The sequence below is a fragment of the Peromyscus californicus genome, unplaced genomic scaffold (genome assembly GCF_007827085.1).
Source record: "Peromyscus californicus insignis strain IS unplaced genomic scaffold, ASM782708v3 Scaffold_17__1_contigs__length_78620276, whole genome shotgun sequence".
NCBI classification, from domain to species: Eukaryota; Metazoa; Chordata; class Mammalia; order Rodentia; family Cricetidae; genus Peromyscus; species Peromyscus californicus.
The window spans coordinates 63,940,926-63,967,762 of NW_026294469.1; the positions used below are offsets into that span (position 1 = coordinate 63,940,926).

At 49.3% G+C, this 26,837-nt stretch overlaps 1 protein-coding gene across 8 annotated transcripts in view; it reads left to right on the forward strand.

Annotated features, from left to right (window-relative positions):
• The window catches only part of Dym (dymeclin), a 305,354-nt gene extending 291,117 nt beyond the window's left edge, over positions 1–14,237 (forward strand). For all 8 annotated transcript variants that reach the window (XM_052742555.1, XM_052742554.1, XM_052742561.1 and 5 more), the window contains one exon: positions 13,864–14,237. In XM_052742555.1, the coding sequence (XP_052598515.1) occupies positions 13,864–14,013 (150 nt within the window). In that variant the 3' untranslated portion in view covers positions 14,014–14,237. The remainder of the gene's footprint in view (positions 1–13,863) is intronic.
• The last annotated feature ends 12,600 nt before the right edge of the window (positions 14,238–26,837 follow it).

Below are 26,837 nucleotides of genomic sequence, written 5' to 3' on the forward strand. Positions count from 1 at the left end.
GGATTGGCCATTTGATTAGGATCCTAGTGTAATCATGAAGACCCACCCATCAGCCAGATGACAAAGAAATATATATATATTTGTATATAGTCATATATTAGTTATAATAAGTTATACAATAGTTATAATTGACAAAAGAAGGCTCAATAGGTCACCTTTTGTCTTATTCAGGCCACTAAACAAAATACTGGAAACTGCTTATAAACACCAGAACTTGATTTCTCCCAGCTCCAGGAGCTGGAAATCCAAGACAAGACGCTGGAAGATTTGGTGTCTAGTTCTCACCCTCCTGACTGTGGAAGGAAGAAGCTAGCTCTCTGGGGTCTCTCACTAGGTCACTAATCCCACTCGTGGTCCCTCATGACCTGATCAACCCCAAAAGACCCCACTTGCAAATCCCACCACCTTGTGATTCACATGTGAACAGGAGTCGGACACAGACGTTCAGTCCCTGGCCTTGCAAGAAAGATTTCCTGGCTTTATTCACAGCAAGTTTCTTCATCACTGTCTTCCATGCTTGGTGGAAGGACTTGTAGATGTGTCCACAGGTCAACTGCTCCCAGATAAGCCCAGCACTCACCCTTCTTTAAGCTGAGTCTTTAAAGCAGTGTGTTCAAGGCCTCCATGCTGAGCCGCGGTTGTCTCTCCGCAGGGGACTTACAGTTTCACCTTGGTTTTTTATTTTTGGTTTTTTGGTTGGGGGGAGCGGGGGGGGGGGGGTTGTTTGATTGTCTTTTTTCTTTTTGTTTATTTGTTTGTGTTTTGTTTTGTTTTGAATTTAGACAGAACAGAATCTTGATTTTTTTAATACAAAGTATATTCTGTATTCCTTGCTCTAAATAAATCCAAATAAAGGGATCTTTTATAGTTTGCTTCCTGAATCTGTTTCTAAAATACAGTAAGTTAATTGTTGAAATTCAGAGTTTCCTTTTTGAGAGATCCTTTGAGATGCTTTGTGATTATTCTCAAGGTAAATTCCAATTTTGTTTAATTTTCATGCTCGCGGTGTATGAGCAATTGAATTCTCCACGGTTGTTCCCTGAACATAGCTAAGGAGATAAGCAATGCCCCGTCTCTGTTGACAGATGTGAATTCAGAGCGACGGAAGCCTGTGCTGTAAACCATGGCTCCTTGTGCTCTGGAAACGATGATGCTGGCCTTCGTGTGCTCCGCCGCTGGCAAGTGTGCTTGCCTAAAGTAAACGACGGCAGAGCCCAGAGAGCAGAGGAGCGAGCTCTCTGCTCTCCAGGCATCTGTCCTTGCAGGCAGAGCATGGGCTCTTCCTGTAGCAAGGCAGAGTAAGGTCTGAGTCCAGCCAGCAGAGCCTGCCTGCAGGAACCACTTCAGTCCCTGGCCAGTCTGCAGCCTTGTTCTCTCTCAGCTGCAATAGTTTGCAGTGAGGTAACTCTGTCGAGGAGGTGGTGCTGTGCGTCTGACCTGGCTACTGTCAGAGCCTCCTAGAAAACTCACATGGCCTGAATCTCTCTGCCGTTTACAGCCTAGATGACAGCGGTGGTGGTCATAAATGTTTGTGCTTCCTCATCAGTATATTTATTTCAGTTCCAAATAATTGGTAAATACGACAGTTGCCACAGAGAGCATCCAGTGCCGGCCACCTGCCTTTTGCCCCCTCCAATCTCTCTCAGCTAGGAAACGAAGCAGGGCAGATGTCAGGGTTAGGCCTGGCAGAGCTGCAGCTTTCGGACTGTTAATGGCATGTCGCAGTTGCTTGCAAGCCCCTGGCTCTGAGTGGATATTTGGGATTACACACCTCAACTCCATATCCTCGTCATCCGGATCCACCATGGAGAGAGAGACAGTTCAAACACCAAGGTCTCCAGCCCCTTGCCTGGCTACCATTCCGCAGCTCCGCCCATGGATTGTGCGTGCTCACCTGTGACCCTGTGGCTCGGTGGGAGGCTGAGCCCACAGATGCCAGCCCTGCTCACAGCGTGTGCTGCCTCCTCTCTGACACGGTGTCCTAGCTGAGTGTCACAGCTTTGCCACCTAAAGCATTCTTTTCCAGGAAACTGCCTTCCGTCTTGTTCTCCTTCATAAAAATGTGAGATGTGAAAATACTCAGTACCCTTCAGGAACAATTAGAGATTGTGTGGACCTGTACCGTCAGTTAAGTCTCCAGCCTGCTCTGAGGCCAGTCCAAATCCCCGGTTTTGGATATGACAGCCAGTTTCTACACTGTTAGCCCAGAGTCCTGATGTCTAAAGCCCCTGCTACCCAGGAGAGCTGAGAGTGCAGCCCAACATAAAATCCTAAACTAGAGAATTCGTAAGCTTTCCCTTTTTTAGTTCAGTGTGTAGTTCTCCAGCTTAAACTTTGTCAATGACAACAGCCTGCCAAACAGTTGGACACACCTGGCTCAGCCTTTTGGCCAAGGGAAGGATAAACCAGGAATTATGAATGGGAAAGGATAAACCAGGAATTATGAATGGGAAAGAACGGGGAAGGCTTCACAGCTGGAAGATGGAGTCTCCGGTTCCACTTACAGATCATGCTACTCCTGCTGCCATTAGTTTCTGCAGGTACTTCCTTGGTGGCATCCGTCTGATGTCTGGATCGTACTTGATCTGTGATTGCGTATTATCCTGTCTCTAATGTTGTTAGGAAAGCCGAGTCGGCAGTAGTGACAATGCCCACGGCCTCTTTAGTTGTTCTGCGATGGCCCTGGGGTAAAGGACTTCAAACGCCTTTGGTGTTCTTTGAATCTTTGGGTGACTGCTTTGTTTCAGGAAGGCAGGAGCAGAGGTGACCGCTGAAGAGATGGACATGACTTGCCAGGGTGTTTAGGAAAACCCTCTGGAATTGTGTATCCAGCCAGTCTTGCTGTCTGCGTCACAGGGCCAGCCCAGTCAGTGGTGCAGAACGCTGACGTTTGAGCTTGGTTAGTCCTCGTGGCTTTGAAAATATTAACAAATCATGTGATGTGCTTTGAATTCAGAGATGACTTACGTTGGGTAACCACGTGTCACCAGGCAGGGAAGTCACAGGTCAAGTTCAGCCTACATGGATCTAACTTGGGTTACTGGGAAACCCATCCATGGGATGCACAAAGGGAGCATTCCTTCCTCATTTGAGCCATAAAATGTAAGAACTGTGGCTTTGGAACTATGTGTGGTGGCTCATACATGTAACCCCAGTACTAGGAGGCCAAGACAGGAGAGTTGCCACAACTTCAAGGCTACCCTGAGCTACACACTGAATTCCAGACCAATCCAGGCTACAGAATGAGACCTATGTCAGAAAGCCTCCCCACCCACCCCCACCCAAAATATTGTGAATTTAGGTCTGTGGGTCCTTCACAGAGCTTGCTTGCCCTTCACTGGGCTCTAGGTTCCATCTGCCATACACACACACACACACACACACACACACACACACACACACACACACACACACGGGGGTTCAGTGTGATCCCCTTCCTGTGTATTGAAGAAGGCAGCTTAGCAGCCACAGAGCTTCCCACACACTGCCTGGAGCAGGTGGCTCCTCCTGTGAGAGACCTCGGCTGAGATGGGCACCAAGGAGTACTGGCCATGCCTGGCTCCCCCTTCTTGCTGAGGAATAACCAGGGCAGGTTTACTAACAGTGACGAGGCTCCTGTGCAAGCTTAGGGACCATCAAATTTGCTTGAACTTAAATCCAAAGACTGTTCAGAAAAGCTAACTCCTGAGAAGGTATAGACAGCATCTTGTCTCAGACTGTCTTCGCTGGAATTCCCTTTCCAAGTACCTCTGCGACATACATGGCAGAGGCTGGCTTCTTCCCACTGATAACATGGCCCAGGCTGGAGGTCACCGCTGAGTCTCCTGTCTGTCCTTGTCCTGTCATCCTCTGCGTGTCATCTCATGCGTAGCTCCCTGTACACATCTCAAATACAGCAAAGATCCTTATTTCTCATGAATTTATCTAAATATGATAGAGATAGAGAACCTGCTTCTAATTCTCCACTCATCTCCGCTCGTTCACAAATTAGTCTGGAAAAACTAGCGTGAAGGCAAAGATTGCAGATGAGCAGTTGAAGCTTACACTCCAGGCCACGCATTGCCTTCTTCACCCACACTGCAGCCCGAAGACGTGAGTTTTCATCTTACACACACACCATGCTTCACTCTAGCTCCTCACCTGTGGCCAGTATGTTCATAAGAGGGTTCACTTCCTTTACCACAGTGATAGCTGTGTGAAATGCAACACCCATACCATGGCCTGTGTCTGAGGGCGGGCTCTTCCAGGTGACAAAGTCACAATGGTGACATACTAGCAGATGGAAGTCTGAGTTCCATTTCTCCTTGGTGCTGTGGACTTCATAAAGCTCATTTGTCCCAGGTAACTCTGGGACACTGCTCCGCTAACTCACCTGGTGTGCGAGACCCTTTCCAGAATTTCTTCATCAATCTTTGTAAATGACTTTATTGTGTGCATGTGGGTATTTTGCCTGCATGTCTGTCTGGGTACCACTTGCCTGCCTTGTCCCTGTGGAGGCCAGAAGAGGGCATCAGGTCCCTTAAAACTGGAGTTGCAGATGCTTGTGAGCAGCCACGTGGATGGTGGGAACCAAACCTGGGTTCTCTGCAAGAGCAATCGGTGCTCCTAACCACTGAACTGTCTCTCCAGCCCCAAACGGTTTTATTTTATCTTACTATTTTATATATAACTCTCTGACCTGTTCCGCCTCTAGCCATGCTCTTGTGTACTACGGGCACATCTGTTGGGCATGGGGAAATCTGGTGTTCTAGTCAGATCACACATACTGCCTACAAACCCACTCTCTTTCCGCCCAAGCACCCAGCTCCTTTCTGTGATAAGCTCCCCTCAGAAGTGAAGGGCACAGTTCTTGTTGCCCCTTGAGTCCCCTCTGGGCCAGCTTGTAGCAAAAGTTTTACAGACAGTTCTATGCTGTGTCCCTGACCTGCTGCTGGCCACACCACACCAGCCAGTCCCACCCCTGCCCCTGCAGTCAGAGACCATACCCTTCCTTCTGCTCCAGGCCGCCAGGAGCACCCAGCAATGAGACATGCAAAACTGAAGAAACGGACAGCCTCTCTCCTTTCCTGGGGCCTCCGCCTTGAGAGAAGGTCCCAGCAAGGATACTTGCTCGGACTTCAGAACTGAGCCTGGCTCAAAGAGGTCTGAGCAAAGTACAGTATGCCGTGTACATGTATGAAACATCATAAACCCATTATTTTACGTAATGTTAAAAACTAGTATAATAAACGTTTTTCTAAAAATGAAAGTAATATCAACAACAACAACAAAAATACATTGATTTGCTGGTCAGTGTGGAGAACGTCAACTTTATATTCTTCACTCTCCCCAAGAGTCTTAGACTCTGTGATAAAAAGCCGTTAGACTCACCGTAGACACGGAAGTGGTGGAGCCATTTCTGAGCTCCAAGTGGCCTGAACTCTGAGGATTGTGCCTGCCAGCTGGAGAGCCCCAGTTGGCCCCCTGCATAGCCAATGACTAGATTCTGGACATGAGGCATTCTGTGACCTTCTGAGCCCCCTGACCATGGGCTCCATATTTATAGCTTTGTTTTCTTTTTACTTATCTGTGTTGTGGTGGTTTGAATGAGAATGGCCCCATTGGCTCTAATGCGTGAATACTTGGTCCCCAGTGGGTGGAACTGCTTGGGAAGAATTAGGAGGTGTGGCCTTGTTAGAAGAGGTGTGGCCCTGGGGGTGGGCTTTGATGTCTCAGAAGACTCATGCCCATCCCAGCATGCTCTCTGCCTCTGGCTTTCTGGTTCAGATGCCAGCTCTCATGCTCTGCTGCCATGTCTTTGCTCCGCCATCATGGACTCCAACCTCTGGAACCCCAAGTCCAAGTAAACACTTTCTTTCACAAGTTGCCTTGGTCGTGGTGTTCATCCCAGCAATAGAGAAGTAACAAAGACAGCAGTGTTTACTAGACAGTGTCTCTTTATATAGTCCAGGCTATCCTAGAACTCATTCACTTGTGATCCTCATGCCTCACTTACCCAAGTGCTAGGATTACAAGTGTTTGAGGCTACACTGGACAGCAGAGTGAGAAGATAGAGGCTGGAGAGATGGCTCAGTGGTTAAGAGCACTGGCTACTCTTCCAGAAGACCCAAGTTTGATTCTCCACCCACATGGTGACTCACCACCATTCTGTTTTTTCTTCTTTTTTTTTTTTTTTTTTTTGGTTTGGTTTGGTTTGTTTTTTTGTTTGTTTGTTTATTTGTTATTTGAGACAGGGTTTCTCTGTGTAGTTTTGGTGCCTGTCCTGGAACTCGCTCTGTAGACCAGGCTGGCCTCGAACTCACAGAGATCCTCCTGGCTCTGCCTCCCGAGTGCGCCACCACCTCCCAGCCGGCTCACCACCATTCTTAACTTCAGTCCAGGAGACTTGATACCCTCTTCTGGTCTCTGCAAGCACCAGCCAGGCACATACCCGGTGCACATACATATGTGCATGCAAAACATCTCTACACATAAAATGAGTAAATAATGTATGAGAACTTTTTGAAGAAAAGATAATAATCACAAATTCATGAGAAGTAGACACTCTGCCCTCGGCACCGCTGCTTGAGGCTTGGCCTCTTTCTGCAGGTGGCTGCATCCTGACACATTAGCGACTCATTCTGTCCCTCCGTTCTGCTCAGCCAATAATCGGGTGAATTGATGGATCGATCCTTCCAGGATTGTCGGCTCCCTGTTCCTCCCATGTCATGCCCAACCTAACTCTCTGCTCCCAGTGTTGGGCAGGACCACCGGAGTCTTCGGGTGCCTCCTCTTTGCAGCTCACCATGCTGTGCTGGCACCCGTGACTCCTGCTGTTGTCCACACAGGTCTGCACAGAACATCAGTCCTCTCTTCCCTCTGCAGCCCCAAATGCAGGACCCGGATGTAGTTGTTGCTCCGTGAGGATAGAGGGAGAGGTCACACCCTGAAGGGCTGAGGTGGGTGGATGGCCGGAGGCTGTATGATCCTACATCTGTAATGCAACCATGGGCTTCACAAGGAGCACAGTTTTCTTTGCTGCCCTGTGACAGGCTCATGAAGCCACTTTTCCGCTGTGTGAGCGGGCTGCCCACCACAAACCAGCGCTGTGGACAGTGGCCTGCTGGTCGGCCCCAGCCCACTCCAGCCGCCAGCCAGTTTTGGCTGCCTCGGGCCCAGGGGCCACCCTCTACTTGTCTCCCCTACTTACTGTGTGCAGAAAACTTTTTGGAGTGTGCTGGGTGGCTGTTTGATTGTAAATTGCATTAACTTCCTGGAGCCATGCCAGGTGCTGGCTGGATGTCTGATGCTATCTGTATAGACTTCAGGTGGAAGCTGGAACTCTCCACTGAACTTCTGTGGTAATAAAATTATTGCAGTTGTACCCTACATCTGCTCACTGACTTCCTGTGGGTTTTCACCGGATCACATGACTGACAACAGAGACAGGCTGTAGGCTTTTGGTGTGCTTGCTACATCCAAGTCTCTCCGCCAAATCAGACTTCTGCTTTGTCTCCAAGCTAAGCGTCCGGATGTCCCACTGTGGTAGGTTGATTTCACTGGAGCTGGCCCCACTTGAGAGTCTAGCCTTCCTCTGGCTCCAAAACTCAAAGCAGCAGGGATGCTGTGAGTGGCTTTGGACTAAGTCCAAGCTCCTAGCTTCAGAGGTGGGTTTTCTCCCGTATCGGGACCAAGCCACAGGCCAGGAATCCTGAAGAGAGGTGTGAAAGCCAGGGTTCCTACCAGATCCACCTGCACTGATATGGCCTGCTGCTGCCCTGGGCTGGCAAGAGCCAGAAGAGCGCCTATCCTACCTGGCAGCCCTTTTGTCCTTTCAAACACCTGTCCCTTCCCAGGACACAGTGGTCCTGGACACAGTAACCCACAAGTCACCGGCAGGAGCCACAAGGGGGCCTGAGAAGTGCCAGAGAGACAGAGAACAGGAGGAGAAAGCTAAGCGCCGGGCTCATGTCAGAGCAGAGATGGCCTGAGGGTGTCCACTGGCCCACAGCTGGCCCACAGCTGGCCTGCAGCTGCCAATAGCATTTGTTGGTGTGTGAGCGAAGGAGACACTCCCCAGTGAGGAAACTGGATGTCCCTCAGCCACCCAGGATGGCATTATTGTTCTCCGTAGGCTTGCAAAGGAATGTAAAAGGAAGGATGACTCTTTCTGGATTGTTGGTTTGACTCTCAGACTGACATTTTTGGACTGCATCCTGACAAAATGTGTCCCTGGTGTCTTTAGCTCTAAATAAAACCTTTTGTCTTTCTTTTCCTTGGCTCTTGAGCATTCTGAGACATCTCAGAGAAGCATGTGGTCTTAAGGACATCTGTTCTGGTCTCTGTAGCTAACCAGACAGGTTGTGGTAGTGGGGCTGGGGGGCATGGTGATTGTAGCGCAGGCCCAGACTGTGCAGCTGTATACACAGGCGTCAGGTTGGCTGAAGAGCATTTTGAAAATTCTTCCTATTTATGCCCGTTATCTGCTCTTTCGGAGTCCTCAGTCAGCTAGGCTGTCAAGTGACTCATTCCTGTGCTTTCGAGTGTTCGCCTCCTGTCACCAGTCTGGAAAACAGGTCTCTGTTTTCTTTGTATTTGTTCATCCTTTGTGAACCATGTGACCTACTGGAGAAGATTCCAGAAAGAACCCAGGAGATAGCTCACGATTCAGTCATTCACTCAAGGAGAAAGGTAACAGGAAAAGAGAAAGGGTGCTCTGCTGTGGTCTGGGGCCATTGTGCCGTGTCCAGATGCAGACTTTCCCCAGCAGTGGCAATGCATTCTTGTCATCGTCGGACTGTTCTGTCTCTGCCCTCCACTTTGGGACTCACGGTGCACACTCTGCAGTTTGGAAACACTGTCTATAAAAATGATCAGCTCTTCACCAGCCAGCGTGCAGGGACTAAGTCCTGGAGGACACTTAGTAGTAAGTTCCTAGACCACCGAGTCACTCAACAACAGCTAAATGTTGTCTTGGTCTTAGACAGTTAGAAGAACTGGCCTTGAAGACCGTCAGTTGAATGGCCAGGACAGGTGAGTGACCTCGGGGAACAAGGTGTCTGCTGTGAAGCTAGCTGTGTGAGACCAGCACCTGCTTGACTTGAAGGTTACACTGGGCTCAGCAGGCATGGCAAGGAATAGAGGGGTTTGGAACCCCCACAAGGGTCATTTGATGGCTGGTCAGAATTGAAAGGAGTTCTAAGTCCTGCATTTTACACCAAGTGAGAAACCAAAGCCCCAGGGAAATACCCTGTGTGTATCATGTGAGTGCACACAGGTGTGTATCTTGTGTGTGTGTGTGTGTGTGTGTGTATGTGTGTGTGTGTGTGTGTGAGAGAGAGAGAGAGAGAGAGAGAGAGAGAGAGAGAGGAACTTCAGTCAATGTCACATCCCCCAAGCACTCTACCGAGCTGTCCCTGAGGGCTCCAAGCAAAAATGCTAGGATCCCCCTTAGTTCAGCCCCACCTACCCAGTCCCATGCAGCTTAGAGAACTTGCTTCACAGCCCCAGCTCTATCTTGGATATTGCTGAAGGTGCCACAGAATCTTACAAGAAGACTATGAATACCTGTGTCATGGGCCCAATTTCCCATACATAGTAGAAGTGGCCTCCTGCCCCATGACTGTAAGTGGAAACCTGCCTCGGGCCCATTCTCTCCCTTCCTGTTGGCCTGCTTCTGAGATAAGGACAGAGGTCATTCTTCAGACCCACCTCCTTTCAGTGACATAGCTCTGTTCCTTAGAAATGTCTGCGGCGCTGAGAGCCGCGGACTCAGTCACAGTCTTTCTGGTCTCTTGTATTTGGTCGCTGTGTGTCACTTTGCTGTCAATAGCAATGGCCGGAGTCATCAGATGCCTTCTCTGGGTTAGGCACTCTGCTAGGCCCTTAGGCCGTCACAAGGCTTACCTAATCTGAGTGTGGTACAGTTGTGACGCTCAGACAGTAGTGCTGCATTCCAGCCTGAGTGTGAGCACGGAACAAGACTTCCAAAGCCACCAGTAATAAGGCAGAAGTTATCTGATTTATTTAATGTAATCAATCATGCTAGATAGAAATGGCTTTGCCATAATCTCAGAATTCCGGAGACTCGCTATATAGACCAGGCTGGTCTCAAATTCATAGAGATCCTCCTACCTCTGCCTCCCTAGTGTTGGAGAATAATTACTGATGTATTATGGAGAACTTCTATTGGAATAATTATTGCTTAGCTTGAAGAATAACTTCATTATAAAATCTACCCATATCTGCTGTTGACAGTCTGCCCTGGTGAGTGCTAGGACATCGCCCTAGTGATTGTTCCCAGGATGCACTGGCCATTATGGACACCTCTTGACAGTGAGACTGTTCACAGTGAGTGGGAGCTTTGGCTGTTTCTGGCTAAATTGTTTACTTCAGATGAGAGGGACAGTCCTCACCTTATACCTTTGTAGAGAGTGAAAGGGGTTCTGGTTATAACTGTTGGTGTGGACAACCACCCAGGGGTGCTGGGTTCCCGTTATAACTGTTGGTGTGGACAGCCACCCAGGGGTGCTGGGTTCTCGTTATAACTGTTGGTGTGGACAGCCACCCAGGGGTGCTGGGTTCTGGTTATAACTGTTGGTGTGGACAGCCACCCAGGGGTGCTGGGTTCTCGTTATAACTGTTGGTGTGGACAGCCACCCAGGGGTGCTGGGTTCTCGTTATAACTGTTGGTGTGGACAACCACCCAGGGGTGCTGGGTTCTCGTTATAACTGTTGGTGTGGACAGCCACCCAGGGGTGCTGGGTTCTCGTTATAACTGTTGGTGTGGACAACCACCCAGGGGTGCTGGGTGCTTTTTCCCTTTTCCATATATCTTTGGACTATCTTTGACTCACAGCCCTTTCAGCAGGTCAGTCAGAATTTCCCAACACTGTGAGAGTAGGTGCATTTGGTGACTGCCAGTAGCTTAGAGGTCTTGCCTAGCTCTCTGCAGCTCAGCTGGAAGGGGTCCTGTGTGAGCAGTCCCAGTCTCCTCAGACATACAGACAGTGAGTGGTCTCTCACAAAGGTGGCCTCATATCCCCTCCCAAGAGCTTGAGTCATTTTTAATTCTAACAACAACAGAACCAACAACATGCTGCTTGACGGCTACATTGCCCCCCCAGGAATGCAGGGTGTTGTAAGGAGCTGCAGTGTGCTGGGTTCTGCCCAGAGCTAATCCTGAGCTTCTTCCGAGAACTGGATCTAAGCACAGTGGCAGAGTGTCTGGAACGCTGACATTCCTTCTCTAACCGCCCTGGCCAGTCAGGTGGGGACTAGGGACAGTCCGCCTCACCCCACCCAGCCGCTCTGTGTCCTTGAGGTAGGCACAGCGCCTGCTGACCAGGCTGACCCTTCTGTTAGGGGAGAGATTCGGCCTCAGCAGGGCAGTGTGCTGTCTAAGGGAGGCTGTGTGGGGAGCAGTCCTTGAATGAAGCCCGCGGACCGCTGCTTGGTGGTAGCTTCTGCCTGTCCCTGTTGCTACAGGGGCTGGTTTTTCACAGATGGCCACCATAAAGGTTGGTACTTGTCCATACTCAAGTGACACTCCGGAGCCAGTTTCACTGCAGCGGAGCAGGCGGAGCTAACTGCCTGTGGTGTGTGACAGTGGCCTGTGGTGTGGCAGTGATGGCGAGGGCCAGAGCACTTCCTTTTTGAGAACACTCTCTGTGCTTTTCAAATGTAACTCAGAACTCCCCTCACCACAAAATCATCTGCTTAACTCTGTCCTTAGATCATTCTGGAGCCCTGAGGATCTAGCACATGGGTGTTTTCAGTTCTGCATTATTCTGTTACTTCAAAATTCCTACAATGTGTGTGTGTGTGTGTACATGTGTGTGTGTACACATGTGTACATGTACCTCGTCTACCCAGAACTCCCTTCCCTAAATCCTAGAATCCCCAGCTAGCCCCATTTCAGTTCTGACCAAAGTTTCCGCCTCCCCTAGGGATCCGCAGGGCCTAGGTCTCCCACACTGGGGTGGAGGTCACTGTACAAGGCATTCCCTTTATGCCCCACCCTTCTTCAGACCCTCCCAAGACTCCCACACCTTAGTCCGGAGTCCAGGGATCTTGGTGTCTCAGGTCCAGACACTCTTTGCTGGTGTTAGCACTCCCTGCTGCCACCAACATAGCATGACTTGGGACTCACACTCGGTCCCTTTGAGGACGTGCTGCCACGCTGTCCCTGCAGCATCTCCCTCTCACTCCTTGGTTGTTAGTGTTCACTCTTGTCCCCGCTGCTACTTGTCCGTCCTTCCATGAGGGTGTACTTCCTGTGAGAACAGGAACTGCTACACCCCCAGGCCCCGGCCCACACAGGCCTCCTGGCACCAAGCAGCAGACGCTCGAGTAAACAAATGTGCTCTGTGATAAGATTCAGTGAGATGATAGACCTCACATATCTGCCCCTGTGTGCGTCTGGGGCATAGAGATTACGTCACTGACACATTCACTGGCCACGTGAGTTAGGAACACCTACCTACCAGCACTCCGCTGGGGTAGAGCCTCAGCCGGTGAGCACAGTGGATGCATATGGATGCCTTGCTCCTCCCTCCTCGTTCAGCCCTCCCCCTCAGCTTCCCACCTACATCCTAGGACACTGGCTTGCCCCTGCTCTCCCCACCCCACCTGCAATAGGGATTATCACACCACAGCCTCTCCTGGTGGGGTCTCCGTGGCTGGGGGAAAAGGCCAAAGGCTTTCTGTAGACTCAGCTGCTCCTCAGGCTACAGGGAGAAGATGGCCTCTGCCCCGGGTGGATTAGTAGGTCAGGAATAAAGTTCGAGTTAGAAGCCGAGTCCTGATGCTACGGTACACTGTTAAGTGCTACCTCAGGCCGCTAACCTGCAGGCTCAGAGGCCATGAAGAGTGTGCTCCAGGGCCCTAGACACTGTACAGAGCCGGCCCGAGGAAGGACCTCGGCCTCTCTCTGTCCCAGGAGGAGGAGGAGGAGGCCAGACTGCAGAGCCAGCTGCCCCCTAGCCAACCATGCCTCTCCCTTGAGCTCAGGGCTTGGGACTTTTTGTTTTTTTGTTAATAAAAATCACTTTCTTGCAAAGAATTTATCACACAGCTCGATTAGCCCAGCCACTCAGATGAGCACTTGCCCAGACCAAAGTCTGTATATCTCCCTGAACTTCATACAGTCAGAAGGCTGAGAATGTTTGAGGAAAGATTCTCACCTCCAAAATGACCCACTCCCCAAGACAGGATGTCTCAAGAAGAGCCAGGCTTTGAAACTGAGCAGGAGGGGATATTTGCCTTGTCTGCCCTGCCGCCTTTTACCCCCACCTCCTTTAGGTCATTATATTGTTTGTTGTGGCCACAGGTGTCTCAGTTAGGGTTACTATTGCTGTGATAAAATACCATGACCAAAGCAACTTGGGGAGGAAAGGGTGTATTTCACTCACAATTCCATGTAACAATTCATCATCAAAAGCAGGAACTCAAGCAGGGAAGGATCCTGGAGGCAGAGGCCATGGAAGGGTGCTGCTTACTGGCTTGCTCCCCATGGCTTGCCCAGCCTGCTTTCTTATAGAACCCAGGACCACCAGCCCAGGGATGGCACCACCCACCATGGGCTTCCCCCCTCCCCCCATCAACCACTAATTAAGAAAATGCGCTACAGGCTTGCTTACAGCCTGATCTTGTGGAGACATTTTCTAAATTGGGGCTCCTTCCTCTCAGATGACTCTAGCTTGTGTCAAGTTGACATAAAATTAGCCAGCACAGGAGGTAAGTTACATTCTCCCAGAAGCCGTTGGACAGTCAAAATTTGTGAAAGGCCTGGTCCTCCAAGCCTCTGACCACTCTGGGGAGGGCCTTGCTGTAACACACCACTGCTTTCCTTGTACATAAAAAGTCATCTTGTTCTCATTGCAGAAATTTCCAGAACTGAAATTCAAATATGTGGAAGAGGAGCAGCCTGAGGAGTTTTTCATCCCTTACGTCTGGTCTCTGGTCTACAACTCGGCAGTAGGCCTGTACTGGAACCCACAGGACATCCAGCTGTTTACCATGGACTCCGACTGAAGCGGGACACCCCACCCCACCCCCAGCACAGCAGCTCTGCTAGTCACCTCATGTCTAGGAGTAGAAGCAGACAGACTGCCTGTGTCTTCTACCACAGTCACACAGCCTGCCTCCCTCTCACGCTGTGAGGACTGGGAAACTGCCACCAGTTCGTAGGGCGCTCAGCTTTGGTTGTACTGCAAGGGGGGTGCACAATAATAAAAAACGGAAAACTTGCTGTTCAATAGGTGCCTTATTTCTAAACTTGTGAACCCAAAATCTAGAGCTTTCCTGGGATCCTGGTGCCTTAGGCACATAACAAGCACATCAACAGTGCATGCCATTTCTTTTTTTTTTTAATTGTTTTTAGATTTATTTATTTCTGTTTACTTATATTTTGTGTATGAGTTTTTGCCTACATGAGTTTTTTGTTTGTTTGGTCTTTTGTGGGGTTTTGTTTGTTTTTTGAGACAAGGTTTCTCTGTGTAGTTTTGGTGCCTGTCCTGGAACTCACTCTGTAAACCAGACTGGCCTCGAACTCACAGAGATCCACCTGCCTCTGCCTCCCGAGTGCTGGGATTAAAGGCGTGGGCCACTGCCATCCAGCTTGCCTACGTGTTTATATGTGCACCACATGCATGCCTGATGCCTACAGAGGTCAGAAGAGGGTGTCGGGAGGGAACCGGAGTTACAGAAGGTTGTGAGCTGCCATGTGGGTGCTAGGAACTGACCCCAGGTCCTCTGCAAGAATGCCCTTCACCGCTGAACCAACTCTCCAACCCTGCGAGGCTTGTTCTCATACTGTAGCTAAACTGAAACGCACTATGTAGCCCAGACTGCCCTAGAACTTACAGCAATCCTCCTGCCTCAACCTCCTCTGAGTGCAGGGATTACTGGTTTGTACCAACACATCCAGCCTACACATCTGTTTTCTCAAATATTGAAATTTGTGTTTTAGTCACTTGTGCGGCTTCTCTTATGTGTCTGTGTGTGTGCATGTATGCATGTGCATGTATGTGTACACGCACATGTATGTATGTATGTGCATGTATATGCATGTATGTGTTTGCATGCTGCTTAGCAGCCCAAAAGTTCATAAACGCTGTACCTGCCAACATGACACTAACTTTCAAGGAGGGAAAATAGCTCTTTGGGGTGGGGCTTGGCCTCTAAGCCATACCTGGAATTCAGTTGGAGTCATGGAGGTTGACCTCTGAGCCATACCCTGTTGTTTATGGTTTTTTGGGTCTTTTGGGGGTTCTGCCACCCAGATCCAAAAAAAAAAAAAAAATAACACATGAAGCCTTATTATTACCTATGAATGCCTGGCCTTAGCTTGGCTTAGTTTCTAGCCAGCTTTCCTTAACTTATTCCGTCCACCTTTAGCCTCTGGGCTTTTCCCGTTCTCTTACTTCTGTAAATCTTACTCTTACTCCATGGCTTGCTGTGTAGCTGGGTGGCTGGCCCCTGGAGTCCTCCTCCTTCTCTGGCTCCTCACTCTCTCCTCTGATTTCTCCCTCTGTATATTCTCTCTGCCTGCCAGCCCCACCTATCCTTTCTCCTGCCTTGCTATTGGCCAGCTCTTTATTAGACCATCAGGTGTTTTACACAGGCACAGTAACAAGCTTCACAGAGTTAAACAAATGCAACATGAACAAAAGTAACACACCTTAAAATAATATTCTACTACAGTACGTGGATTTCAGTTGGAGTAATGCACAAATTAAGTTCATCTACTCTGTATTATTTTGGGGGGGAGCTTAATTTTGAAAGCAACCTTTTTCCTTCAACCAAGTTAGTAGGAAGAACAAAGGGGGGCCAGCTTATTAAGACAGTATTCCATCTGAGATGAAAAGTGTGGTTTTTTCCTTCTTTCTGACTTTGAAAAAAATGTTTGGTGGCCTGTGAGACCCATGAATTTGGTTCTAGACACCTCTGGGCTGTGCTGAGTGGAGCAGCAGGTACTGAGGTTCCATGGCAGTGCATTCCAAATCAGTGTGTCAACCTTCGTTCACCCCACTGGTCTATTAGAACCAGCCTCTTCCACCTGTCCCCATTGCCCTGGGCTAGGGGCAGAAGCGCCATGGACCCCATGCATACAGTGTGGGTGGGGTCCCCTGGGTGAGCAGACTGAACCTTCTTTCCCTAGCTTTCAGGTAAGTGGGTGGTTCACATATCCCTTTCTGGAGTAGACGGAACTGGGGCTCTTCCCTGGGGTGGTGGGTCCTGGGGCAAGGGCAGCGGTCCTGCAGCTACCTCCATGTACCAGTTCCCCAGGAATGGCTGGGACCACAAGCTTCTCCCCTGGCACTGATGTCCCAGTCCAGCTTTGAGAGCAAGGCATCTTGAGGTGGAATGGTGGAATGGCCTAGTTAGCATTGCAGGCAATGGTGATGTATATTTTCTGCATAGAAAAATGATTGACAGACATTGCAGGCAATGGTGATGTGTATCTCCTACATAGAAAATGATTGGCAGTTTTCATTTGTCTTCAGTGCTTTCTAATTTGCTTCATTTTCCTTTAGACAAAAAAAAAAAAAAAAAAAAAAAAATAAGGGTCCTGTGAAAGATCTACTTCTTTGGGAGTCTAGTCCTGAATAGAAGCATGGGACATCAGTTACAGGACTGGCAGTTCCTATAACGGGACTTACAGTCCCCAAAGCCTATTCACTGTGATGGGGGCACACTGCCAACAAAACCTTTACCCCCAGCCTCAGTGCTTGCCTCCTACTGGCCCTCTCTTCTGCTGACCCTCTCTTCTGCCTCACGGGCTCAGTGGCCTAAAAGCTCTGCTGGGTCACCGCCCACCTGTCTGCTCTACTGGACTGAGGTCCACAGCTGCTCCACTGCCTGCCTCGGTTCTGCAGTCACCGGGGTTTCTTTTAACCATTAGTAAAGGAGGACAGGTTGATCACAAGGCAGTAGACTTAAGTGATAAGCTGGGTTGTGCTTGAATTTAGATACTAATTTGCTTAGAACATCAATTAAAAAGCTGTCGGGGCTGAAGAGACAGCTCAGCAGTTAAAAGCACTTGTTGCTCTTGCAGAGGACCAGAGTTCGGTTCCCAACCCCTACATGGTGTCTCACAGCCATAACTCAGTTGCAGGGGATCCAACATCCTCTTCTGACTTCTGTGGGTACCAGGCACGATCATGATGCACATACATACACACAAGACACTCAACCACGTAATGAGAAAGAGTGTGTATGTGTGTATGAAATAATACATGATTATCCTATGTTCACAAGAAGGTAAAAATTGACCTCTGCTATTACCCATGCATGATAAGATGAAAATGAACATCTGGTTTTTCCTGAAATAAGAAACAATTATTACAGCCAGGCATGGTTGTGCGCATCCTTAATCCCAGTACCCAGGAGACAAAGGCAAATGGATCTCTGTGAGTTCAAGACTGGACAGAGCTACATAGTAAGACCCGGTCTCAGGTGCAGGGGAGAATCATTATTGTGTGGTGTCGCTGCATGAACAACCAGAGATTCTGCAATGCTATGAATGTTTTAAAGAATGCCCCGCTCTTGAAAGCATCTCCTCCTGCTTTCAAGAGTTCAGGTTCTAAGCCTGGCTCCCTGTGTCACAAGATGCATGAGCAGCAGCCTGCAGCGGACCCGTTCATCAGTGCAGGGAAAACGGCTGCGCTACAAAGGAACAAGAGGGAAGAAAGCCAGTGGCGTACAAAAAGCACGCCGCTGCCCACGTGACTCTCTCCGGGAGGAATGCACCGGAGCCAAGTCCACTGCACACTCCGTGACCCTCGGGCCTTCCAGAAAACGTTCCCAAGGGGGATACTTTGAAGCACTGAGTGTTTTCCTTGTCTTTGGCCTCAGCCCTCCAAATGCTAGGATGACAGTCATGGGCCACCATACCACACACTGAATTTCCTGACATGTTATTCTTTAGGCAACATGGCATCCTTCAGCCTCTGGGGAGCCGGGTCCTTGCATCAGAGCTCTCAGCAGAGCTAAGTGGCCATGTGCCGCATTCAGGCCACCGGTACACCGGGGGTCCTGACCAGTGGGTCTCTTGGCATTTCCCGACACCACCTGCGACCTCAGTGCTTACCACTTGATAGCTCTGCTTTATTGGTGTGCTTCTGCCTCTAAAGTCAAGGCCACTACCATGGCCTCAGCACCCCTCAGAGGTCCAGGGTATCACAAACAGTGAAGACTGACATTTGCCATCAGCATGAAACCCTGAGGGCCAAGCGGTGCCCATGCCAGGCAAACTGGTTTTTCTTTTTTTCTTTTTTGATTTCTCGAGACAGGGTTTCTTTGATGCCTGTCCTCACTCTGCAGACCAGGCTGGCCTCGAACTCGCAGAGATCCTCCTGGCTCTGCCTCCTGAGTGCTGGGATTAAAGGCATGCCCCACCACTGCCCGGCAGGTTTTTCTTTCTTTAAATATAGTTGTGGATCTCAGTAGAGCAGAGCCATTCAAGATCCCCATGCAGGCCCATGTAGTGGCACACACCTTTAATCCCAGTACTTGGGAGACAGAGGCAATAGAGTCTGAGTTCACGGCCAGCCCAGTTACATAGAGTTCCAGAAAAGGCAGGGGCCAGGACTACGTAGAAAAACCCTGTCTCTAAATAAATAGATAAATAGAGAAAGAAAGAAAGAAAGAAAGAAAGAAAGAAAGAAAGAAAGAAAGAAAGAAAGAAAGAAAGAAAAAAAGAAAGAAAGGAAGGAAGGAAGGAAGGGAGAGAGAGAGAGAGAGAGAGAGAGAGAGAAAGAAAGAAAGAAAGAAAGGAAGAAAAAGAAAGAAAGAAAAAAATACAGACCTGCACTCAAAGTAAGGAAGTCACAGAAAAGGCAGGGGCCAGGACTACATAGAAAGACCCTGTCTCTAAATAAATAAGTAAGTAAGTAAAATAAATAAATAAATACAGACACCCACCCACCCACCCAAAGCAATGAAGTCTCAGCAACAGTTCATTTCCCAGCACCTAACCTGACATCATATCACCATGTGAGCGCTCAGACACAAGGCTCATGTTAGTACACAGCCTATCATAGTCTGTTGTGTGCTGCTGTCCCGGAATACCCTGCACTGGCCATGTGTAGAACAGGAACCAAGGCCAGAGAGACAGCTCAGGGGTGGAAGAGCAGTGGTTACTCTTGCAGAGGGCCCAGGTTCTGCACCCACGTGTTGGTTCACAGCCAGTTCTAGGAGATCTGACACCCTCTCTGACCACATGTGATGCACATACAAGCATGAAGACAACACACACACATATACACACAGTAAAACCTTTAAAGGAACCACTGAGCATGAAGTTGAAGAATGAGGCGGCACTATACCATTGGGCAGGTGACACTTCCTATTAGCTCTACGGTGCCTCCAAACGCTTGGTAACTCTTTTGGTAAGATTTTAAAGTTACTGGACACATGGTTTGGTTTACCAAGTCTTCCATTGCTATCTCTAGACTAAACTTTATGGGTCTTACAACTGCATTGGTAAACCACCTGAGGGCCAGATGAAGAATGCAGATCACCTGTATCCCCAGCTTCCAAGCACGCCCATGATAGAAACAATGTAGGCCTTGAGATCTTGCTCCATACTACAACCAGAAGTAACTATGTATCCAGAAACCTACTACAACCAGAAGTAACTATGTGTCCAGAAACCTACTACAACCAGAAGTAACTATGTGTCCAGAAACCAGACCAAATTAATTACCGGCCTGAAAAACCCTGGGGGGAAACAACACACTAGAAACACCCAGAAGAGGTCCAGATACGTCAGTCACAGATTTCCCACAGCTGTGCTCACTGTGTCCAAAAGTCTGTGGCACTGGGCCTGAGAGATGGCTCAGCTTCTGAGCGTTCACTGCTCTTGCAGAGGGCTCAAGTTCCCAACATCCACACTGGGCAGCTCAAGACAGCCTGTAACTCCAGCTCCAGGGGATCTGTTGCCCTCTCCTGGCCTCTGGCCATAGCCCCAAGTGGTGCATATAAACTCACACAGCAAACACACAACACATAAATTATAAAATAAATCTTTTTTATTAAAAACCAGGTGTATTGCCAAGAGTCTGAGCAGAGCATTGAAGGTGGAAAATGTTTGAAATTTTAGAATGTTGAGAATAATTCAGTAGATGGGTTTAAGAACGGATTAGACATAACTCAGAAAAGAATGTGTAAAGCAAATGGGGGGGGGGCATTGAACTGGGTGAAACCACAAAGGAAACTGGAAACATTTTGAACTTCGTGATAGTAAAAATAGTACAACTGACAGAAAAGGTCTAGAGAGATGCATCAGTGGTTAAAAGAACTGCTTGCTCTTCCAGAAGACCTGGGTACTGTTCCCGGCACTCATAAGGTGGCTCACTGCTGTCAGAACTCCAGTTCCAGAGCATCCAACGGCCTCCCTCCTGTAACGAGAAATCCACGGAGTCTGTTTAGTGGGTAAAGGAATTTCCTAGGGGAAAAACTCACTGTACCTAACAGAATAATCACAGGTTCTGGAACGCTGTCCTGGCTGCCTGACTCAGTCCCGTCTCCAAAACCACGAGCCAGAGAAGAGAGCCACCTCCATGCATCTCAGGTCTTAAGGGTCCTCGAGGCCAGGCCCCAGGGGCATGTACTTCAAGGTCATAGGCAGGTGGAGCAGTTACCTGCTGCATCTCTACTGGTGGTACTTCAAGGTCATAGAAAGGACAGGTACCCACTACACACTCCTCTGATACACACTGGCACCAGATGTGCACAAACGGTACTCCCATGCAGACAGAGCACTTACACACATAATAAAAATAGGTATTTCCAAAAATAAATAAAAGCCAGAAGGCCAGGAGATATAAGATACAGATCACTTGCCTAGCACTCATGATTCAGTCCCTACCCCCATATAAGACCAGTTGTGGTGACACATGCTCATAATTCTAGCACTCAGCAAGTTGAGGCCAGAGGAGCGGAAGTTCAAGGTCAACCTCAGCTACATAGCAAGTCTGAAGCCACTGTGGGTTACATGAAACCCTGCCTCTTCAGATTTAAATTTAAATAAGGAAAACCACTTGGGGTCCAGCTAAAACTGATTTTGGAAATGTCTGCTGTTAAATGCATGTTAGAAAAGAACAAAGATTGAACATCAGCTATCCAAGCAACAATCTTTTTTTTGGGGGGGGGGGTTTGAGATAGGGTTTCTCTGTAGCTTTGGAGCCTGTCCTGGACTAGCTCTGTAGCCCAGGCTGGCCTCGAACTCACAGAGATCCACCTGCCTCTGCCTCCCAAGTGCTGGGATTATAGGCATTCGCCACCACCACCCGGCCCAAGCAACAATCTTAAAAGAAAAAGAAAAAAAAGCCAAGCTGGGTGTGGTGGTGCACACCTTTGATCCCAGCACTCAGGAGGCGGAGGCAAGAGAATCTCTGTGAATTAGAGGGCAGCCTGGTCTATATAGGAAATTCTGGGATACCCAGAACTACATAGTGAGACCCTGTCTGAAAAAGCAAAAACAAAAAAGAGCCAAGCCGTGGTGGCACATGCCTTTAATCCCAGCACTTGGGAGACAGAAGCAGGCAGATCTCTGAGTTCAAGACCAGCCTGATCTGCAAAGCAAGTTCCAGGACAGTCAAGGCTATACAGAGAAACCTTGTCTGGGGGTGGGGGTGGGGAAGCCAAAACTACTGAAACAAAAGAAAATACAAAGGACTCAAGTAAAAAGGCATTTGGAAGCACCGAGGCTTGATGAATCCCTGGACAAGACTCATCGAAGCAGGGAAGGATGATGGGGAGAAAAGCTGGGGTCAGGGTGGGAAGTGGGTGTGGCTTCAGATTATGCAGACTTCAAAAACAAGTGATTATTGCAGGACCAGGGATGACAGCACACAGCTATAATCCCAGCACTCACAAAGCAGGAGGGATGCAAGTTCAAAGCCAGCCTGGGGTTCATAGTGAGACCTGTCTCAAAAAAGGAAAAAGGACAATGATACATTAGAATCAGTCTATTTCCTGCTGGTACACGGGACTACACAGAATGATCTACTAAGAAAAGGACTTTTGGGGCTGGAGAGATGGCTCTTAACCGTGGGGTTAAGAGCACTGGCTGCTCTTTCAGAAGACCTGGGTTCAGTTCCCAGCACCCACATGGCAGCTCACAACTGTCTGTAACTCCAGTTCCAGGGGATCTGACACCCTCACACAAACATGCAGGCAAAACACCAAGGCACATAAAATAAAAATAAATTATAAAAAGAGAGAGAGAAGAACTTTGGCTGGGTGTGGGGCATGGTGGCACACACCCTTAATCCCAGCGCTCAGGAGGCAGAGGCAGGCAGAGTTCTGAAAGTTTAAGGCCAACCTGGTCTACATAGTGAGTTCCAGGACAGCCTGAGCTACATAGTGAGACCTTGTTTCTAAAAAGGAAAGGAAGAAGAAGGGGAAAGGGAATGGAGAGAGAGAGAGACAGAGAGAGACAGAGAGAGAGAGAGAGAGAGAGAGAGAGAGAGAGAGAGAGAAAGAAAGAAAGAAAGAGAGGGAGAGAGAGAGAGAGAGAGAGAGAGAGAGAGAGAGAGAGAGAGAGAGAGGGAGAGAGAGAATATATGTGAGAATTATTTCTTAGGGTTTTGAAAGTTTGAAGTCCAGTGTCAGTCAGATTCTAGTGCCTTCCATCAGCATCATGACGTGGTGGAAATATCACATGGGACTAGAAGAGAAAGAGAGTATGGAGAAAACAAATCTTACTCCATCAGGAGCCCTCTCCCTCTTGGACTGTCACAATGGCAGCTCGATTTCAGCACGTTCTGAAGGCTATACTTAAACCACAGCAGACCGATACCTTCCAAGTGGGGACCAAATGATCTTGATCCAGTGATGGAAGTATACATATACCACACACAATCACTGTATGTGTTACATATGATCACAGGGATGGGCGTGTACACAAACCAAACACAATCACTGTATGTGTTACATATGTATGGTGTGTATAGGTCAAACATGCATCTGTAGAGCTGTGTTTAGATTTTGAACAAAATGAACAAACTCATTTAATGATGACTAATAATAACAATAATAAATGTATAGGTCTCCAAAACAGCATATGTTGGTGAAAATGTGGAGTAAAAAGAATTCCTGTACCACCCGTGGGGACTGAGACAGGCAAACAGCATCACTGTGTGCCACAGCTGAAGCTACTCTGAGCCCAGAAAAAATGCTCACGTGGGCACCGAGAGACAGGATCAAGGGTGTGGACAGCGGATGCTTCCAGTAATTCAAGACTGGAAACACCAGGGATGCCCACCAGAAGAATATATAAACAGATGACGATGTAAAAAATAGGCCCCAATACAGTAGCCCCTCCCTCATCAGTTACCTCTGCCTGGAAATACTCACAGAAAGTTCCAGAAGTAAGCGACCTGTAAGTCTTAAGCTGCTATCACGCGTCTCAGTGAAGTCTCGGGACCTCTGCTCCATCCGGCCGTTTCCCGGGTGTCCACCCACCCAGGACCTGGAGGCACTTTCTTTTCGTCTGCATTATCAGTAGCTGCCTGTTTATTCACTCTCGTTCTTTAGAGGCTTTGGTGATGTGTTCCAGGAGCTTCATGGTGTGAGATACAGAGACAAGCCAGACAACCCAACTGGAAGATCCAGATGTCTTCTAGGGAGCCAGCCTGCCGTTAGAGATTTGCAGATGCAAAAGTGATATCCCTTCCTTTCCGTGAATGCTTCCCTTTGTCTTAAAATCATTCTTTGTGGAAATAGTTCATTATCGCATCACAGGTTCCCTGTTAAATTTTAATGAGTTAAACATTATTTTGGTTTAATTTATAAATAAATGTATTGATGGGTGTAACCTCCATGAACAGATTGGAGGTGCCGGGTTATTTTTTTATGGGCCAAAGGGACGTTGATCCCAGAAGCCTGGAACCTCCGAGCTCCAGGCCAGTGTCTGGGCAGATGGCTCTGGTTTCTGGTCTCAGCCTCTGGTTATCAATGTTTACAATGAAGGCTTAGAAACAGTGTTCTGACCCAGCGTGATGTGAGATTGAGAGCCTACTGGATGCGCTTCAGATAGGTAGCCGGCTGGCTTTGTGGGTTGAATTATAACCGGAATAATTATGACGCTCAACCCTTGGCTCTGAAAGTTTGAATTTAGGAACTGGGTCACCTCCGTTGCTTCATACCCTACACTCAGCATCCATCTGTGTGGCCAGAGGCCAGTCACCAAGGAACCTAGGGCCACCACTTCACCTCAGTGCTCTAGCTGCTGCCACTGTGCTGTCTCCCACCTCAGCCAGGTGGCGCTGCTTGAGGAGAACCAGGTTTGTGTGGAATCCAGTCGGTAAATTCTTGGGCTTTCCAGAGCCTCCTGTGAGGAAAGTCCGCCGCATGAGGGGGGCCTCTTGAGCCACAGGACTTCAGGTTATTTGAATTGTGAGATAACACTGGCGGTAGAGAGAATGTAAGTTCTCTGAGAACAGGGATTCTGGTTTCTGCATGGCTGACTCCCAGAAGAGTGTTCATTGTACCCTGCCAGCATCTCACAGTTTTGAGATGTGGGAAGCACTCAGGGACTTACAGCCAGCATTTTTCTCTGTGATAAGAAACCCCAGAAAGCGCCAGTGGTGGTGGTGTGTGTGTGTGGGGGGGGGGGGGGGTGTGCACGCCTTAATCCCAGCGCTCGAGAGGCAGAGGCAGACGGATCTCTCTGTGAGTTCAAGGCCAGCCTGGTCTATAGAGAGAGTTCCAGGACAGCCAAGGCTGATACACAGAGAAACCCTGTCTCAAAAAACAAAAAAACAAAACAAAACAAAACCAGAAAGGCTAATGCAGCTAATGTACCCACTCTCCTCCACAGATGAGGTTCTTAGAGCAAGAAACGGGAAAGACAGGGTAGGCAGCAGCATGCAGTGATGGAAGCAGAGGGCAGGCCTGCTGTGAGAGCCCTGTTTAGTCATGTTGAAGACCCACAGTTGGGTGAGGCTGCTCAGAGCCAAGGAACAGATCCCAGGACAAAGGCATGCCTGCCTGCGGAAGGCCAGGAGGAGAGGAGCCCACAGCATCTACTTCCCTTCCCAACCCATTCTCCTCGGGGTTATGCACACAAGCCGCAGGCTACATGTATATACGTGAACTGCACACTGTACATATGTACACAAGCTGTGTGCCACCACACACACACACACACACACACACACACACACACACACACACACACACACACACACGGCACCTACACAGCACATGGATGCTTCTCCATCTCCCAGAGTCAGCTTAATAGGAACCAGGGTTTGGAGAGAACAAACAGTTTATGACGACTCAAGCCCTAAAATGGAAACATCTGTCCCCACCATGGCTTAGCCTCTCCCGAGCCCAGCCTGGCTCCTGAGGGGACCACCAGTCCTCTGGGGACAGCAGCATGGAGGAGCCCTCAATCAGAGAGGTTCTCCGGGCTTCCTGCTGTGCACCCCACCACTTTGTGACCTCCTAGCCTTGGTGTACTGACCAATGAGGGCTGGGGCTGGCCAAGGAGGTTTCCCCTGGAGGAGTCGGGTTCAGGTCCCCCCGCAAGACCCTCTTTGCTCTCCCGCTGCCTCTGCTCCCGCCTGCCAAGGTCCTCACCCCACCCCCATCTCCCTGGGGGTTGCTATCTCCTTTGAGGTTCAGAAACTTCCTTTCCAGGCAGCCCACACCAGGCTGATGAGATGCCAACTGACAGGCCCCTGGAATCCCTGTCACCACATTGGCACATTCCAGAAGAGAGCAGCTGACCCCATGCTTAGTTCTCTCTGGGCAGACAGCCCTTTCTGGGAAAGCCTTGCTCAGAGCAGCCTGCCTGCCTGGCCTGGCTTCATGGTAGCCACCTGTGTGCCCAGGACCTGTCTGTGCAGGATGTACTGAAGCCAGGGTCTGAGGGGCAGGCCTGCAGGGGACCCACATGCACCATATATAATACCTGTCAGCTGGTGCTTCCCAGATGACAAGGGATTCACGGTGACTGGTGGCCTAAACTCACCTGACAGCCTTGTGGAGGGAATTTGGCAAGAATCTGAAGAGCCCAGTGCAGGGGTGGAGAAGTCGCTAAACCCAGGCTCTGGCCAGAGCTAGCAGGGGAAGGCCTCAGAACGACACTGTCTGTCTTGGGGTGGGGGCAGAGGAAACAGAAGAGTCCCTCTCTGTGGCCAGGTAAAGCAGGTGTTGCGGCCACTTCTGAGGAGGACTGGCCCCACTGGCCCAGGTGAAATCCAGCCTTAGGCCTGCCAGATGGCTCAACCAGTAAAGGCATTTGCCATGCAGGTCTGATAACCTGAACTCAAGATGGAAGAGAAAACCAACTCTGAAAAGTTGTCCACTGACCTCCACGTGTACACTGTGGTGTAGGCATGCCCACACCCACGTTCATTAAAGATTTGGAAAAAATAGCCTGCATCTGCCCTTCCAGAGCTCCCATTACCTCAGTACAGCCCTGCCACCCAGGGCCCGATAAAGGGTGGCTCTTCTCAGGTGCCTTGAGGCCATGGCCTGCCTGCGGTCACCTAATGGCAGCCTGGGGTCCACGGGGTGGACCTTTGTCCCTTCTCTGAAGACAGGAAACAAAGGTAGGAGCAGGCCAGAGCCTTGCTGTCCACTTGCCTGATGACTGACAGAGTGAGGGGCTGGGCTCCTGAGACGGAGGAGAGCAGTGATCTGGAGAGAAGAGTCTTGGGGGTTGGAGGAAGGTGCAGGATCTGTTAGCATGGGGAGAGGGCAATGGCAGGGTAAGCTCCACACGGAGACCTATCCACTCAGCCCCCACCCAGAGCAAGAGTCCTAGGCAGAGAAGCAGTCCAAACCAGCCACCCCAGGAGAGAACAGTACCCAGTACCCACCCACTCCCCATTTGC